This window comes from Cataglyphis hispanica, chromosome 3 (assembly GCF_021464435.1).
Source record: "Cataglyphis hispanica isolate Lineage 1 chromosome 3, ULB_Chis1_1.0, whole genome shotgun sequence".
Classification (NCBI taxonomy): domain Eukaryota; kingdom Metazoa; phylum Arthropoda; class Insecta; order Hymenoptera; family Formicidae; genus Cataglyphis; species Cataglyphis hispanica.
Genome location: NC_065956.1, coordinates 663,294 through 681,135, shown reverse-complemented (window position 1 = coordinate 681,135; position 17,842 = coordinate 663,294). Strand labels below are relative to the sequence as shown.

General features: G+C 33.2%; 2 protein-coding genes across 7 annotated transcripts in view; one reads left to right on the top strand and one right to left on the bottom strand.

The window, feature by feature from the left end:
* LOC126848293 (septin-7) overlaps nt 1-7,490 on the bottom strand; it is a 36,290-nt gene extending 28,800 nt beyond the window's left edge. For 2 of the 5 annotated variants that reach the window (XM_050589072.1, XM_050589073.1), the window contains exon 1: nt 3,095-3,572. Coding sequence is in view for 2 of the 5 variants with exons in the window: in XM_050589075.1 (XP_050445032.1) it covers nt 7,380-7,490 (111 nt within the window). In the remaining 3 variants the exon portion in view is untranslated. Of the gene's footprint in view, nt 1-3,094; nt 3,573-5,562; nt 5,787-7,379 lie in introns of those variants that run through there. The other 3 variants (XM_050589075.1, XM_050589076.1, XM_050589074.1) reach the window with 3 other exon arrangements.
* Nucleotides 7,491-11,172: 3,682 nt separating this feature from the next.
* LOC126848422 (uncharacterized) lies at nt 11,173-16,571 on the top strand. 2 transcript variants are annotated; one of them, XM_050589316.1, is made up of 3 exons: nt 11,173-11,768; nt 11,962-12,866; nt 13,107-16,571. In XM_050589316.1, exons 1-2 carry the CDS (start codon nt 11,694-11,696, stop codon nt 12,637-12,639), a joined length of 753 nt encoding a protein of 250 aa, XP_050445273.1. In that variant the 5' UTR covers nt 11,173-11,693; the 3' UTR covers nt 12,640-12,866; nt 13,107-16,571. The 2 variants fall into 2 exon arrangements, with proteins under 2 accessions (XP_050445273.1, XP_050445272.1); XM_050589315.1 differs by having other exon boundaries at nt 11,872-12,866.
* Nucleotides 16,572-17,842: the final 1,271 nt, after the last annotated feature.

The following is a 17,842-nucleotide window of genomic DNA, read 5'->3' as shown; positions in this document are numbered from 1 at the left end:
TAAAAATAAATTTACTAATTAATTCATAATATATACATAATAGCATATGCAAATGAATACATTATATTAAAAAAATTTATTAATTATCATTGAATATGAGAGATATTTCGGTTTAAAGATTAATATTGTAATGTAAGAGTTACTGGGAAATCTCGATTTTTCATAAAACTGCATATTTCGCGATACTACTTGAATAGAAAATATATCGTTACTTTAATGATATACATATTTATTTATACATATAATTTTTGACAGAGCGTAAAAAATATTGCTTTCTTATTTATTTTTATTTATTTTAAATTCGATTAATCAATAAAATCAAAAATCCAAATTAATTATAATATTCAATTTTTAAGCTTTAATTGCACATTTTATTATTATATAAATTATATTTATTAAATTTCTGAATTTACAAAAATGTATAATTAATAATTCCAATGTGAGAGATTCACTCTAACAATAAAACATTTATTACTATTTCTAAAAAAAAGCAACATTTAATGATTTCTTTTCGTAAATATAATGTTAAAAGTAATGAAGCATTTTAACAAAAACGCGATTTTTATTTTTAATAAAAAATGCGTGCAAAAATAAATAGTATCAATGTAATCCTTAGAAGACATCGCCATTTAAGATTATTACATAGAGCACATACATCCGATATTATCGATATGCAGTTTTATGAAATGGAGCCCAACCCTTAAAAAAAAAAATGCATTCCGAAGCCACGCACGCCGATCGAGAAGAGCTTTGATTTATTTCGGTAAAACTTTATTTGGAAACACGTTCAGCAGCGTATCCTTTAACTTAACTCATTGGGCAAACTTGTAAGTACGCGATAATGCACTTATCTCGAATTGTTCGATAATGGAAAAACGTGGTCGATCTATTTCACAGTCAAACGGATAAATGTTTTAAACTTATTTTTTTTTTTTACGTACATGTAATATATTATTTGCATTAATAAGTTCTATTAAATGGCATCATTATTAATTTGTCAATTTGTAAATGTATGTAAAAAATAATAAAAGAATTTATATATATATATATATATATATATTTCATAACAAATAGAACGTAATAAATAATAAATCTAATTATAAAAAAATGAGAATTGCATTGAGTTTTCTGTAAAAATATTGGTTACTTTTCTGGACAACAAAATCAGATTATGGAGAAGTAACTTAATATATCGGATATGTCTGATAATGAGGACCGCGTGAGTTTTTCAATGTGCGCGATTGAGATCGAACAATTCCTCTGACCAGTCTTCCCAGGGAGACGAAGAGAAAAAAAAAGCCTCTCTCGATCGGGGACGTCGGTGGAACACGTCGAAAGTCGATATGAGATGCGGTTTTATTTATCCTCGCCGCGACGAGAGTGGTGTTCCATAACGAGGCAAGTTTTCTTACATTCCGCGAGGATAATCAGACAATGATGGAGGCGGTGTTTCTCGTTTCGTATCTCATGAACAAACGGAGCATTATTCGGGATAGCGATTCGCGAAAGGAGAATGTATGTAATTGCACGAGGAGGCAATGCTTATGCTTTCCGATATTTCCGACATTAAACTAAAAAATGCAGCGCGATACGATTCTTATCAAAAAAATTAGACATTCATTAGGGAATTTATATAAAATATTTTTAAAAAATTTAAATGTAATAGAGAGTTATCTTAATCATATATTTTTATTAAAACCTGTTTTTTTGAACAATTTATAATTCGCAATAAAATTCAAGACTCTGTTTATAATTTTATTATGTATAACTTCAATCTTAATTTATTAATATTTTGATTTGTATTTATTTTGCGCGTTGAAATTTTTTATATAAAATATATAAATAGAATTCTGTTTTTTTTTCAATTTTGTCGTTTTTTATTTAAATTATTAAATTATAGATCGTCTAAAGAGATCTTTCAATCAAGAAACTTATCATTAATGAATCGAATATAATAGATATAGATATTAATGTACCTCATTGATTTATGTATTTAATACAACGAGCTTTATAAAGAAAATGTATTGCAAATGAAAAATTAATTAAAATAAATATGAAATAAAATTAATATAAAATAATAAATATACTCATTAAGTTTTGTATTTATTTACAATTAGACTTTTTGTAAATTATTAAATTTAATTAAAGCAAATATCTTATATAGAAATTGTGTGAATTTTGTTTTTATATCTCGTGTTCAAAATTTTTCCAGACTCGAGTCGCGATCTGCAATGATTGTTTACACATAATTACTCGATGTTGCCTCACGCTGACGATTGTCCGCGTCTTTCGTAATGATGACTATGATATTAGAAATATATCGCAAAGTAAAAAGTGACATAATCGAAATAAAAAAGTAGATCCCATCTAGCTTCGAAGATCGATCGCGATCGAAAGGATCACTCGCGTAAACGCGGAACGAAAAATCATTCTGGTTAACGAAAATTCGAATTAAAGCTATAAAATAATTAATTAAAATTAATTATTATAATAAATAATAATTAACATTTTTCTGTATCGTAAATTTTTCTACACGAAATGTTAATTTATATAAATATAAATTAATTTAATTGATAAGTAATTTTAATTTAGGCCCTTGATGCAAGGACAGTTGCCCTTTCTATAATTTGCTGTAATTTTAAAAAGATATTGAATGCGGCATCATCTCGACGAACACAATTTTCCCGTGCACGGACGGAAAGAAAGCACGCCCCATGCCGCGTTTCCATTGTAACATGTAAGTAAACATATAGAGGTCACTTTTGCGCGTCCATAGCATAGGAATGTCGAGTCATCGAAATTATACCGGTTTCCATCCTTGGATGTTTGAATGGAGGCAATATTTCGTCAATCAGAGACAATAGGTTGCCCGTCCGCTCGAAAGTCCCTCGTTCTCGGAAACAAATATCGAAGTTCCCGGAAACTCGAGAGCGAGCGTTTTTTCGAGCCCACATTCGAGATAATAAATTATCGAGTCGACATCGATTCCCAAGAAACGAGAACACCAAACTGGCCATCGCACATGCACTCTCGACGCGCCTTGGCTTCAGCTAGAGAACCCGAAAAGCGAAATATATCACAGCACGCTACTAACCGTCCCTTAACCAGCACTCTGTTAACGCTCGCCTGCGTAGGTGGTAGGCACGGAATATATACGAGGAGGATTGTTCTCGCAGGAAAAGAGATAGAACAGGAGAACGCGTCGGAGGGAACACGCGCTCGCGCGCGCGCGCGCGAAAAGCGAGAGAGAAAGAGAGAGAGAGAGAGAGAGAAAGGGGATTATAACGTGCGTCGCACTGTGTGGGCTCCTGAGGTTCGCAGCCGGCGTTGCCGATGATTCACGCTGTCGGCGAGCCGGTCAAGCGTGGCCGCGTTTTCACTCTCACTTGATGACCGTTCATCGTATTACGCGTCCCGCACGCGCGAATGTAGAGAGGCGAGCACGAATACGTGTTTGTCCACACTGCACAAACGAAACGCCACAGATTGCACTGGGTAAACGCGTCCTCGATTAAAGTTTAATCCACGCGACGCACACTCACTACGCCCGACTCGTAGGTACTGCGGCGACCACGCCTGACGCAGCTGCCGCGAGGGGGAGAAGGGGAAACGGACCGTAGGAGGGGGGGAAGAGAGAGACTCGGTGCGCCGTCGCGGTGTAAGTCGTGGACATCGGCCGCGCATGCGCCGTCGGATCTAATCAGCGCGCTCGACGCTCACGGCGTGTGAGCGAAACTTTATTGTATCGAATGTCGATACTACAGCGCTCCATCATTACCGTTTGCTTTCGGCCCCCTTTGTAAAGACTTTGAAATGGACACTTTTGTTTTCGATTGTCACGCAACGGTGTGTAAATGTTATTTCCCAAATCAGATTGTTTTCTTTGTTCTATATTCACGCCAAAATAGATGGAGAAAAACACGTTCTTCTCTCTCTAAATTAATGTTCTGTCAAAATTTGATAAATAATTTGAATATTTTTTTTTATTGTTATTCTTATTTGATACTTTGACGGGCACTCATTAATTTTACTGAAACGTAAATCAAATCGGTTACGAATTCAGTTATAGAAAAGTGTCTTAGATAGATTGTCACATTAATAAATAAATTATTTAATTCTCGAATCTAAATTTTCACAATTATTGAATATTTAATACTCAATATCATCAAAAACATAAAATTCACGTATAATTATTTAGGAAAAATTGCAGCAAATATGTGTGCAATAATTCGTTAATATTTATTTAATTAACGAGATTATAAATGCAATGATAATTATGTATTAAATTTGCGATTAGAATTACTTTGATTAGATATCATCCTTGATACATGATATTCATACACGTACGTTTTGGCTTCAAGAATCACAGGCGGACATTAGTAACAGAGATACAAATAATAACAGCAACGTGACTGTTGTTACAGTAATAAGAGATTGAGAAATAGAAACCTTTTAATAATACCCTGAGATAAATATCTCAGGGAAAAATTGTGCCTATTATATTTTATAGATTAAATACACGACTTGGGCTACAGATACTCCTATAAAAAAAAAAAAAATATGTAAAATAGATGCTGACAGTTCATAAATTCCTCAACAACTTAACAAACTAATTGCTTAAATTAGAGATAACGGGAGAAAATATTTGTGTGAGTTATTAGTTAGATAGTAAGTAATTTAGTGTGCGGTTAATATCGTGGGGTTTCGCGACTAAGAATTAAAATTGCAAAGACTGCAGGATGAGAGACGATCTTATCGGACGATCGCCGGTGTCAACGAAACATTGTTGTAATAGCATACACTCTCGCGTAATCTCAAACGACGAGAGTGTGATGATTAGCTCTAAGTGATTCGAGTACGCCGCTCTCGATTTCGCGATGTCAACGCTCTCGCGATAGCATTGTCTTCGCGTTTGTTATTCTAGCGCGTCCACTAGGAAGTACGCATGGCGGAATGCCCGGAGAGTATCGGTTGCGACCTTAATTGGACGTCGGGCTAATAAGAGCACCGACTGTCTCGGTCACGCGTGTTTGCGTGCGTGCGTGCGTATGTACACGCCCGAAAGAACGAAACAAAGAATGAAAGAATGTCTCGAGGATTTAACTCGCGACAATGCGTTGTAATGAGTCGAGAAGATATCTGTCTCGAAATAATTCCTTCACCAGTTAAACACGATATCCGGTATTGATCATCTATTAATATTGTATGTCAATTAATATTCATCAATTCGATTTTATACACAGTATATAAAGAATATTTTATATTTATATTTTATATATATATATATATATATATATATATATATATAATATATACATATGTATAAAATATATTGTAAATTTTAAATTCGTTTATATATATCAAATATATTTTAAATTTATAATAATTTTATTATATATATAATCCCCATTAATTTAATTACTGGAATCATTTCATCAAAATTTCATTTTTCTAAACATTGTTTAGAAAACACATGACGATGTTTTCAAGATGGTTATCCTCTCTCTACTTATGTATTATCAATAAAAAATAAAAATATCGTCAATTATATGATACAGCTACCTGTTGAGTCTCCTTGTTCTTCTGACAATTGTATCTGGCGAGTACGGCCGGATTCAAGCGGCGTCTCGCCGTCAACGCGTCCGTCGTCGACATCGTTTATTCGATTGCTCGCCAATGATCAACTAGCAACTCGCTGATTAATGAGATATCACACTTTCATTAATCGTCGTGTGACTCAGTTCGCGTATGAAAAACACACTATTGTCCCGAGAAATCCGCGCGAATCGATCGGCCGCGAAGCGTGATCAGGAACGCATTCGAGAGCGACTTTTTCGCAATTCGATCGCTCTTAATCGTTGACGCGAAACTGACAGCGAAACGAGATCAGCTGATAAAAATCAACTGAGATAGGATTTTTCTATTCGTAACTTTCAATTGATACGACAGTTCAAAACCGGAATGTCATTCTACTGTTTGGAGGCAGAGGAATAAATTTCATAAGTTGCTATTCAATAAAATTAAAAGATTATATAAAAAAACTTGATATTATATTTTAGAACTCTCTATTTTATATTTATAGAGAAAAAAGCTCAATTTTCTTGGAATGCGTGACTATTTATTAATATTTGTTTAATTAACAAGGAAACTCATGGATGAAAAATTTTAACAACTATGACATTGTTCTCAAATTATTGATAAAGATATAGCAGTATAGCGAGGAATGCAAATGATAAAATCAAAATTAATTCAATTTGATATTATTATTCATTCAATCTCTATTTTTTTATGTATAATATAATATTCGGAAATTACATATTGCGCAGAAAGAGCTTGCTAATTGCAGCATTTATTACTTTTAGCACATAATAGATGTGTCAATACAGTAAAGTAAAAAGATTTAATGAAGTTTTTTTATATTGCACAAAAAAAGAAATCTTTGAATATATGTCACTTTATTTTTTTGTTTATATGACTTGATTGTGATAAATTAAATTTTATGAAAATACTTATCATTTAACTTCTTATTGCAAAATTTATAATATAATACAAATGTGACAAAAATATTTTTATATAAAAATTTCTTGTTTTCTTGCATTGCTTTTTTATATAATTTTTTTTTCATATTTACTAAATTTTTATTTAATAAAAAATATGTATAAAAATAATTAATTTGCCAAGCTATTGAAATATCGTACCAAACTTATAGTATAAATGCAATTAATTATTGTGTTTAAAATTTACAGTTTAAATTATTGATTAGATACAAGTCTAAAAATTACTGAATAATCTTCTCGACATATTTATTATTCCTTATCTCCAAGAATCATAGAAAGACATTGTAACTTTAGCCTTTTAGAAATAATAACATAGAAGTTGTAATAGCTCGAGACTGGCAAAAAAAAAATAGATAGACATTTCAAAATTCCAATAACATTTTGCATCTAGATTGAATATTTCGAAAAAAGTTTTCGAAATAGAAACCTAGAAATCATACTCACAGAGACGCAATTGTTAAATTCTTTAACAAATTAATTAAAGATTTAAAGTTAATTACATAAATAATAATTAAATATACATCAGACTAATCTGTCTATGTCGGACACTTTCGATTTTCCGATTATTATGTTCTCTCGTTGTGCAAAAACTGACACTCATCGAAAAATTAAATATTTTTTTCTCGCACCGTGACACTCGTCCACTCGATCGATTCGAATCCGCGCGATCGTCGTGCAAACTGAACTCACGCGGTCGCGGTATTAATATTACGAACACGAAGCCAACTTCCACGACGATTGGAATGCGACTAGTCTTATCAGAGTGAAAGAGAGACAGAGAGAGAGAGAGAGAGAGAGAGAGAGAGAGAGAGAGAGACTCACCGCTGTCGTGGTGCCCGAAACGACCGTGACGATGATGACGTTATCGTCGTTGTCGTCGTCGTCGTAGTTGTCATCGTCATCGTCGACGTTGCCCATGCGGTCATCCAGCATTCGTGCAGCACCGGAAACAAACCAAAGAGGAAGGTGGAGAGGGAGACGCGATTCAGCGCCGCGTAAGGACGATAAGGAACAAGAACGATAAAGAGCAAGGATCATCCGGGACGCGAAGGAAAAGGGAAGAAAATGTTACATTAGAAATGTTTTTTTTTTTTATATATATATACTATTGACTCATTCTTTATTACAACTGTTCGTCTTTATCGTGTTGTAAAAAAATATTATCTTATTTACAAAGTATTAAATATTTTTCAAAGTAGTAAATTTAGGGTAACTTTGTCTGATTATATGCATTTTTATCAATATTTTCTTTTAATTAATTATACGACTGGTTGTTAATATTTTATAGAAAAACATATAATGTCTATATATTGAAAATATTATAATTGCGATAAGAGATAATTTCTTTCGAAATTATAAATTCAATAATAATCTCTAAAGTCGCATTAATTTGTTTTTCTTTATTTTTTGTTTCTTTCTTTTTCAAACCATATCTGCCTTAAAAATAAACAACGTACATTCGGAAAATTTCTTCATGATATTTGAAATATCATTTGATTTTGAGAATCATCAAAGTGAAGGCCGCAGTATTAAAGAAAAGGAGAAGCGCAAAAAGAGAGATATGCGGAAGGAGCAGGCTTCTTACGTGAATCATGCAGAGCGATCGTGGAAATCTCCATTCTGATTATCCGTCTGATATCCCCGTCTTATCGTCGGATTCTATCGCGGTGAATTGTTCGAATGGCCACGCGCGCTGCACCGAGGGGTGCCATCGACCGAAATAGATTTTCCGAAAAATACGGATTCCCGAGGTTGTGTGGATTTTAAATATCGCGCGATATACACGAGGCTAAGGCGTGTCGGATGTGCCGGTTCGGATCGAAGAATCGTGCGATCTCAATGTCTCGATCGATCAAATACGTGATCGTCGAGAGATGCTTGATTGAACTTGACACTTGGTAATCTCGAAATAATTGTCACTCGATAAAAAAATCTGCACTTTCGCCCGTTCAAAGATTCAAGAGTGCGAGAATTACATGTTTTCTTGTATTGTTTTTATATAAAATTTCTTTTATATTTTTATCAAATCTTTATTTAATAATATATATATATATATATATATATATATATATATATATATATAATCATTAAATTGCGCTAAGTTATTGACATCGTTAAGCTTATATTGTATATATACATACAATTAAAAATAATTATTGCATCTTGAAAGCTCACAGCTTAAATTATTGATTAGAACTTAGAATTTACTGAAAATTGTACAAATTTTCGCTCGAAAAGTCGTTCCATCACGAAGAATTCGTGCCGTTAAGAATTCTATGCACGCAGAAACGGTTGATTTATTAAATTTATCTCAAGACATGAATTAAAATTCTTGCTTCAATTATCGCGAACGAGACGCGGAAGCATCTTCTCACACATTTCAATCGTTCCAACCGTCGTTTTTCATAGGAACAAACAGTGCAATAAAAAAACATAGTTAAAGATAGCTCCGATATTTGTATGATGCGGAAGAGAGAAAATGGGATGCCACGCGATACACGGAATAATCGCGTGCTCGCGTGACGAATACGCGATTCGCACTAAAGGCACATCGACTCGAGCAAATCGCGATCAGCAGCTTCTCTCACGTGCGACGAAGAAGTCGCTTCTTCTGCTATCCTCACACATGTTGCTTCCACCATCGCTCTCTTACATTCCTCCTCTCTCCTGCATTCCCCCTATTCTCTTAATCGATTAAGAAAATTGATTCTTTAACCCTGCGATGCCTCTCAGGTCAATCTTGACCGTTTTAAGATGTGCAATAAGTCTGTAAGAAATGATATTAATATTATATTTCATATTTCTTCAATTTTGCTAATATTCCTTATTTATAATTTTAATTATTTATTTTTTATTTATAATTTTACTGCTTTCTTTATTTATATAATCTTTATTTAAGAATACCTGTTTATAAAATGTGAAAAAAAGAAAAATAAATATATATATTTGATTTCAAAACCATATTTATAATATATAGCTTATAATATATATAGCCATAATATATGATTGTAATATATTATATGTATGCAATCATTGTAGTAAAAAAAAATTATAACATAATTATAAATCTCGTATATTACAAAAATAATTAATATGTAATGAATATGTCAAGGATATATTTTTATGTCAGATCTCTCCTCCTATCATAACTGATTAGGAACAGGCGTCCGTGAAAATAGCAGCGCGTTATCTATGCAGAACCAACAGCAGGCAATGGCAATCTTATCTTAACGGAAAACTAATCGGGTGAAATATAATGTACAAATAGCTAGAAATAACTAGTATACTATATAACTAGTATTTCATCAAACGAATGAGTAAGATTAAAGCAATATTATAAAAAAGTAATAAAAAATATCAATCTCTCACGATAATGTGAAGCAATAAATTTAGAAATCATTTAGAACAATAGACATTCTTTGCTTAAACGTCAAATAATGTATATCTATCTTTTCTTGTTTTTAACAATGCACACTTTATTTTACATTTCTCCTTCGAGCACTTGAAATCTATTGTCTGGTTCTACGACTTTTAAAGCAGTAGCCATAAAATTTTTTTCCTTTACATAAAAAAAAAATCTTTATATAGAAAAAATCTTTTAGATAAAGAAAAAAGATCTATAAAAATATTGCTTCAAAAATAAAAAATCTTATTTACACACACATATACGTGCACATATGTATGTATATTATGCATGCGCATATAGTAATTCTTATTCAAGAAGCTACGCTCTCTTTTTTTTTAAATTTAATTTAAAAATATTTTGTTTTTAAATTTTTCGGAGTAATTTTAAGATATTGATATGGCGCTAAGCAATAATTACTTTGATTTTACATTATAAATAAATTGAATAATTAACAATTAGCTAAAATTACTCCATCAAATTTGTTTCGCGACTTTTTATCTGCAATAGTAAATGTCTCCAGTAATAAAAATAATAAAAAAATAATTGTAAAATGCTACCTAGAGAAAATCATTTACGAATATTTTTATATAAAAAAATCACGTTGATATTGTACTTATTACAGTAAGGTATGAAATATATTGATAATAAATAATGTGGAAAGTTATGATAATAATATATAAGAATGAACAAAGAGTCTCCGAAAAACACCTGTCTTGAGAGAGAGAGAGAGAGAGAGAGAGAGAGAGAGAGAGAGAGACACCTGTTAAAATCAATCAGAAATACATTAAAAGGTAAAGTAAGATATACATACGAATTGTATGTAGGCAACTGTCAAATTCTTATAGTGTTAATTACATGCATCTCAAAACAATTAATAAATGACATTATAGTTTCCAAAAAATGAGAGAGAAACACAGACACTCGCTGATCGCATTAAATTAGCGCTTCAAAAATTACTCCGATCAAAGAGATGTACAAGGACAGAGGGCAAAAAAGAGACCATTAAGGAGAGATGTGTGATTAATCGGGGTTGTCAGTAAGTAATCATTATGAGACGCGGGGTATATCGGTAGGGTTAGGTCGGTCCGCGGCGTATATCGACCAGCCGCGCCGTATTGACGAAGAAATTTTGACGGCGCCCAAAATGGTGTCGGCGCCGTATCTCGCACCTGCCACCGCCAACCTGTCGCGTGCGTGCGTTCGTTCGTTCGCTTACCACTTCGCTGCATCCTTGCCGTTATCGTCGTCGTCGTCGTCGTCGTCGTCGTCGTCCTGCCACCGGGATCTCGTCACAGCGACTCATCGATCATAATCCTGCGCTCCTCGACGAGGACGACGAGGCGGGTAAACAACGTTCACCGGCGTGGTTTACCTCGCATGACACGCTCGGCGTGGGAGATGGGACGAGACACGAGACGCCACCCGATATATTAAATACTCTTGGCGATCACTCCCGGAACGCGAGCGGAGGGAAACGCGACGCGACACGAATCACGGACCGAGGACGCGACGAACGCGATTCGGCTCGCACTTTTCAAATATTCGCGTAGAGCAACCTCGCACGGCGATTCGAGTGTCGCTGACGCGTGCGCACGAAAGTGATAGTTGGTTGCACTGGCGACATGTCAGCTTCAGGGAAGAAAAATTACGCGCGAATGTCCGCGCCATCTGTTGCCGTTTGGTAAAAGTAAATATGGGCCACGTGACGAGTGCCTACCGGGAAGCCACGGATGATACGTATATTTGAAGGTTATAGACTGAATTGTTTGGGAAATTTTTTAGTGACAAGTATACCCGCAACTAACGTAAGTGTCTAATCGCTATAAGAAAGACGTAGATTAACGATCACGTCATAAAACTTTGATTATCAATGATATGTATAAATATATTTTTTTTCTTTTATTTGAGGTTATGGGGAGAGCGTGTTGCGTCTTGGGATGCCCGTCGGGCGGAGATGCCCCATCTCACCAGATTCCCAAGAATCCAATTCTTTTTCAGAAATGGAAAAACATGATCTTCTCTGAGAAAATTCAACATCTGACTGATGAGCAGATAAGCAAATGTGCTGTATGCTATCGGCACTTTGCCGATGATGATTATCTAGTGACGTTTAGAGTGAGGAAATTGAAGCGCGGCATAGCGCCTTCATTAAATCTGCCAAACAAGCCTGCTACTAATAATGACAAGTCTAGTATAGTTAAGATAGAATCGGAAATCGAAATGGAAATGTCCGATCCAGAAACAAGTATGTTTCTTGAAAATCTGAAAACGGAAAGTCAAGAAGCTGAAACGGAAGTATCAAAAATTTCATTATTCGAAGATATTTCAGAAGAAACTGAATCTTACTTTCATAAACAGCTGCAACAAATTTCACCGGATAAGCATAAGGTAAAACAAACCGATTCAAAGGCAGAAGCATTTAAATTATATTGTAGAAGAAAAGCACTGAAAAGAAAACAAAGAAAATTAAGGGCCGAGAAATTAGTATTACTACGACTTAAAAAACAAGCTGAACAATATGAAAAAACACCTACAATACAAAAACTCTTGTCTTCTTTAACACCTACTGAAATAGCATTAGCCAAAACCAAAATACGAATGTCAAGATATTTGCCAAGAGTATACATAAGAGTATATTATGATATTGCTAGGAAAAAAGCTCTTGGCCAATTATAAAATTTATTAATTTGAGATAAATGTCAAAACTGAAAGGATATGAGAAATTAAGATGAACAAATCTATTATCTCATTCCACACACGATGAGGAGAAGAAGAAAGCATGCGATAAGTTAAAATATATAACTGATAGCTGTCAACAATAGAGGTCCATATAGATATCAACAAGAAAGAATGAATCATATCAAATCAAATTCACCATGATAATGTTGCGAGTACAATCTATTGTAAGTGCATATTTTCATGTTAGATAATTATATACAGTTTACAAATTATTCCTGCTAATAAAAAAAAGTACAAATTATACATACATATATATATATATATATATATATATATATATATATATATACTGTTTATAATATATATACTATTTATAATGTTATATAGAATATAAAATATATTCTATATATTTTATTAATTATTATGCAGCAATATATAATTATTTAATCTTTCTTTTCTTTTAGATGACTACAGAATAATAAATGTACTGGATAACGATTTTATTACATAACAAAATCGCAATCTATTAAAAATTTTTCTCCAAACAGAGGGGAAAGGTACGAGTGAAAACGAATCGCATGCAAGATAATCGTTCGAACTGTGTTGACACAACGGTGGTTTTACTGTATTTTTAAAAACGAATACATGAAATATACATTTATAATTATATATATAATTGGTAGAAGGATTATATTCTCTGAATATAGACCTCTGAACGCTATCTTATCGTTAACGACGTCGTAAAGAGTATAACATATCCTCTCTGAACACATAATCTTGACGGGGATTATTCTGTTGAGCACTTTACTCGCCGGTGATGTATCTTTTTGTTTTCTTTTCCTTTTACTACGCGAGAGAATCGCTATACTGACAATAATCCGGTGATCCGCGTTCAGGAAACGCGCCGATAAATATTTATCCGCGCGTGATCGATTCCGCGGAACGGGAGGAATAAAGCCGATCGAATTGGTACAAATCAGAGGTACACAACAAAGATACACCCTTTAGGATCGGTTGTTATGTGCGTGAAGTACTTTTCGAGCGTAACACACATCCAAAAAGTCATCCAACAAATTACGTTGAAAAATATTCTCATTTATACATTTATTTTTATCTATACATCTCTTATCAATTTATATTCTGGAGGTGCTGCGTGTATGTATTTTATTCTCTTCCTCTACGTCCATAGACTAATTATGAAACACTGCAATTTCAAAATGTATTCGATCCTATGACCAATCTCAAAGAGAGTTAATGTGTTCTATAGTCTGTATATAATTAGGAAATACTTTCCCTTTAGTGACATATCATTATTATATTACGGAGCGCGTTAATTGGCTGCATAGTTTCAACTTTCTTCACATTCTTTTTCACGGAATTCGACGGTTTGAAAAATGCACCAAGTAGAAAATTACTCAAAATTTCGATCGAAAGATTTCTCTAAGAATTCTTTAGCGTTTTTACCGTAGATAAATACAAGAATACAACAAGTGAATAAGAAAAGGGAAAGTTGATTTAAGAACAAGATTTTTTGAAATCTGCGTTTACTGTTATTACGTTTCTTCAATCGTCGATTCGATCAATAAATTGATTGATCATCGTCTCGCGTATTAGCGTAATATAATTAAAGCCAATAAGAGATAGAAAGACAAAGTCTTTTCGTTTCTTCCAGCACGATGAGATGAATCGAGAGAAGATATAATCAGCGACAAAGAAGTGTATTAGAAGTGAAATGGTCAAAATCTGCGAAGAAAGATCGCATAGGAGATATCTAAAGGGAAAGTGTAGTAACAAAAAAAAAAAAAATGAAATACTACAATTGTACCATTTATCCTGACGCTTTTAGGCCCTGCGGAATAATGGTCGGGCCCCGAGAATTCAATGGGGGCTCTGAAATAATAGCATTCGATTCTTTCAGTCGTACAAAAGTTCCATTATTAATAGTAATTAAATATTATTAATAGTAATATCTCGACGGAGAGTTTCGTTATAGATACAAACGGTTCATAAATTAATCGAATAAAGGACCCGAGCCTATTCTATGACGCCTAAAGGCGTCCCTGCATAGTTTGTGCGTTGATACTCGTAAAAATCGATAGTATACGTATATAGGAGAACCGCCTCTCTCGATGCACGCGCGTTCGGACGAGCTATGAGTGTCGATCAACATCAGAATGTGTATTAATTTGATTGTATATATCGCCTGGGGCACAATGTTTACCGACTCTGGTATTACGACAATCGCAAGCGTTGTATTTTCAGCGATATGAGAGCGAGACGAGTGAGCAATAAATCGAATTAAATCGACAAGTTGAGAGCGCATACAGTTGTCACTTTGTTCAATATCAATTAACTTCTTCTAGTTTGATTAATGAAAATTTCGAAAGATGAAGAAAATTTGTAGACAATCATAATTATAGGATTTATAGTTAGAAAGAAAGATATTTTAAAATTATTGCACACAAATTTTCTACATCTTTTTTACATCCATTTAATTTGAATGACAAACATGATCTTTGTAAAAATAATGATCAAAATAGTATTTGTAGCATACTTGGTCCTAGTTATTCGATAAATAATCGTCAATCGTTATCATTCATTTCGTAATTAAAATCGATTTCACTGGCGATAAAAATCGCGAGTGATTTCTCGTCCGAACGCATCTCTACTTAAACGAAATGCGTGTCGTGAACATCTCTCACACACACACACACACACACATCTATTTTGATACGTGTAAATGATTGTCCGTGATTGTCCATAGTTGATAGAATAATCACACTTCGATATCATTCTATTCTTTATCTTTGCCTGCCTGTTTTATAGTGAGAAGAGGGAGTGGAAGAGCGAAAGAGCGAGTGCGCGGCCGCAGCCTCGATGTCACCCGACCGCTTTGTTACTTTCTCCAAAGGTGTATCGGGGTGTGCTTAACGTTAAGGACACTTAACTTTGTATAATCTCTTATGCCATTAGTTAGAATATAAACACACGAAAACGAGATTCTTTGGAATTGTAGACGTTTCACGAGTTGGGAACGAAATCGATGAAACTTCGGCGCTTTCCGATTTTCTCGCGCGATTATGGATGCGAAGAATCTCGTCGGATTAAAGGATGGAAAATTTTACACATAAAATCCAATACGAATACAATTTGACTTTCGAATCTACTTTCTTATATTTAAAAAAATGATGTTATTTCTCAAAATGATTTTCGTTGAATTCTACAGCCTACATTTCGACGCTTAACAATTTGAAAATTGAACTCTCTTCCTTTCTATCTTTATCTTCTCTCTCTTTCTCTTTTTCTTTTTCTCTCAATGTCTACACATGTTCGATGACCTCTATTTATTTATTTTGGACATTGTTTATTTATTTTATAATTTATGTTATATTTATTTTACATTGTGTTCAATATATCCTTTATGATATTTTAATTAGAAGGTAATTATAATAAAAAAAAAAACAGGAAAGGAAAGGAAAAAAGAAAGAATTTTTATCCTAAAGAGATTTTTAAATTTTCGATTAAATTAACGTTCCAATAGGTAATCATTTAAAATGAATTGTAGAAAGTAAATCCCGCTAAATTTCCGATGGTTAATAACTCGGAAAATAAATTCTCTTTCCTGTTCTTTTCTCTCTCTTTTTCTTTTACTGTTCACGCATATGATCTCTGCAATTATTTTGAACGCAATTATTTTTGTAAGGTTTTTTCCGTTTTTATATAGCGTCATATATATAAAAAAGTCAAAAATCTAATTTACCAAAGTTCATAACGTTTTTTATTAAGTGAAATAACTAATCGCGCGAGTGCATATTTATTATTAGCTACAACTTTTTATATAAACTTTTTATATAAACTTCGTATAAAATGTATACTTCATTATTCTAGTAGATTAAGTAAATACAATCAAAAAAAAAAAAGAGAGAAAGGATGAGAAAGAAACAGAATTTTTATTCTCAAGAGATTTTTATCCATTCAAATTCATGATCAACGAACAAAAAAAATTGTTTCGAATGGATTATTTATTCAGAAAATAAATTCTACGAAATTCTGTGATTCAATAATTTAACAAATAAATTCTCTTGTTCATTTCTTCTTGCCACTATCTTTCTCTCAATATTTACATACACGCGTGTTATCTCTGTATTTATCTCTTTATTCTCATGCTGTAATTTTTTTTCTTCTGCGCGATGATTGTATAGACAGTCAGATCATTTAATCGAAGTTTATATAACGTTTATATACAATAAAATTTATATAACGTTTAATTTTTATTAGACAAAACTAATTGCCCAAATGAATATTTATTGTTGACTACATACGTTTTATAAACATATATATAAAATGGATGCTGAAATTTGTTTTTCTTCTCTTCGTTATTTGTTTAATATCGTCTTCTATCGACATATGAGAATGATATATTGAAGGTAATTACAGTTAGAAAGAGAGAGAAAGAGTGAGAGAAGGATTTTTATCCTAGAGTGATTTTATCAATTTAAATTTACGATTAACATTCCAATAAATAAGCGTTCAAAAATAAGCTAGTTTATTCAATACATCGTAAAATTTTACTTCTCAAAGATTTTTGCTGTTTGAAACGTTTCCATTCTTTGTGCGAAGAGATTTCTCGACTTCTCACTTCATCACGCTATAGGAATCGAGATTATATTCTCGGCAATGTGGAGACACAAATTCTCCGAAAATTGTATCAAAATGCTCGGATACGATCGAAGGGATCGTTATCAATTATTCGCGAACGTATTCATAATCAGGCATCGAAGGAACGAGTCGAGCTGAGATGCCCATGTACGTGAGTGCGTGAATAATGGCCTCTCTATATTTATTTGTTTTGCAATCGAAAGGAGTAAGAACGTAGTTGTTTCTCGAGCAGTCATAAGTTATACAATCGAATTCGCCGAAATTCGTATCAATTCGTTCCGCGATCAGTTTTCCTTATTATTAGACAACGTGACCGGTCGCGCGTGAGTGCACACTTTTCGTTAACTACACACTCTTTGTGGACATGTATATCTTACTTACACGAAAGAATATATGTATATCTCGTGACGCGTTGATATCAGATAAAGCTGCCCAACGAAATGTTTTACGAACGTGTAAGATTGAGATTTTTGTTAATCTATTTTTCATGACTGATAAGTTTAGTGACTGGAAAAAAAGGGAGACAGAGAAAAAGATTTGT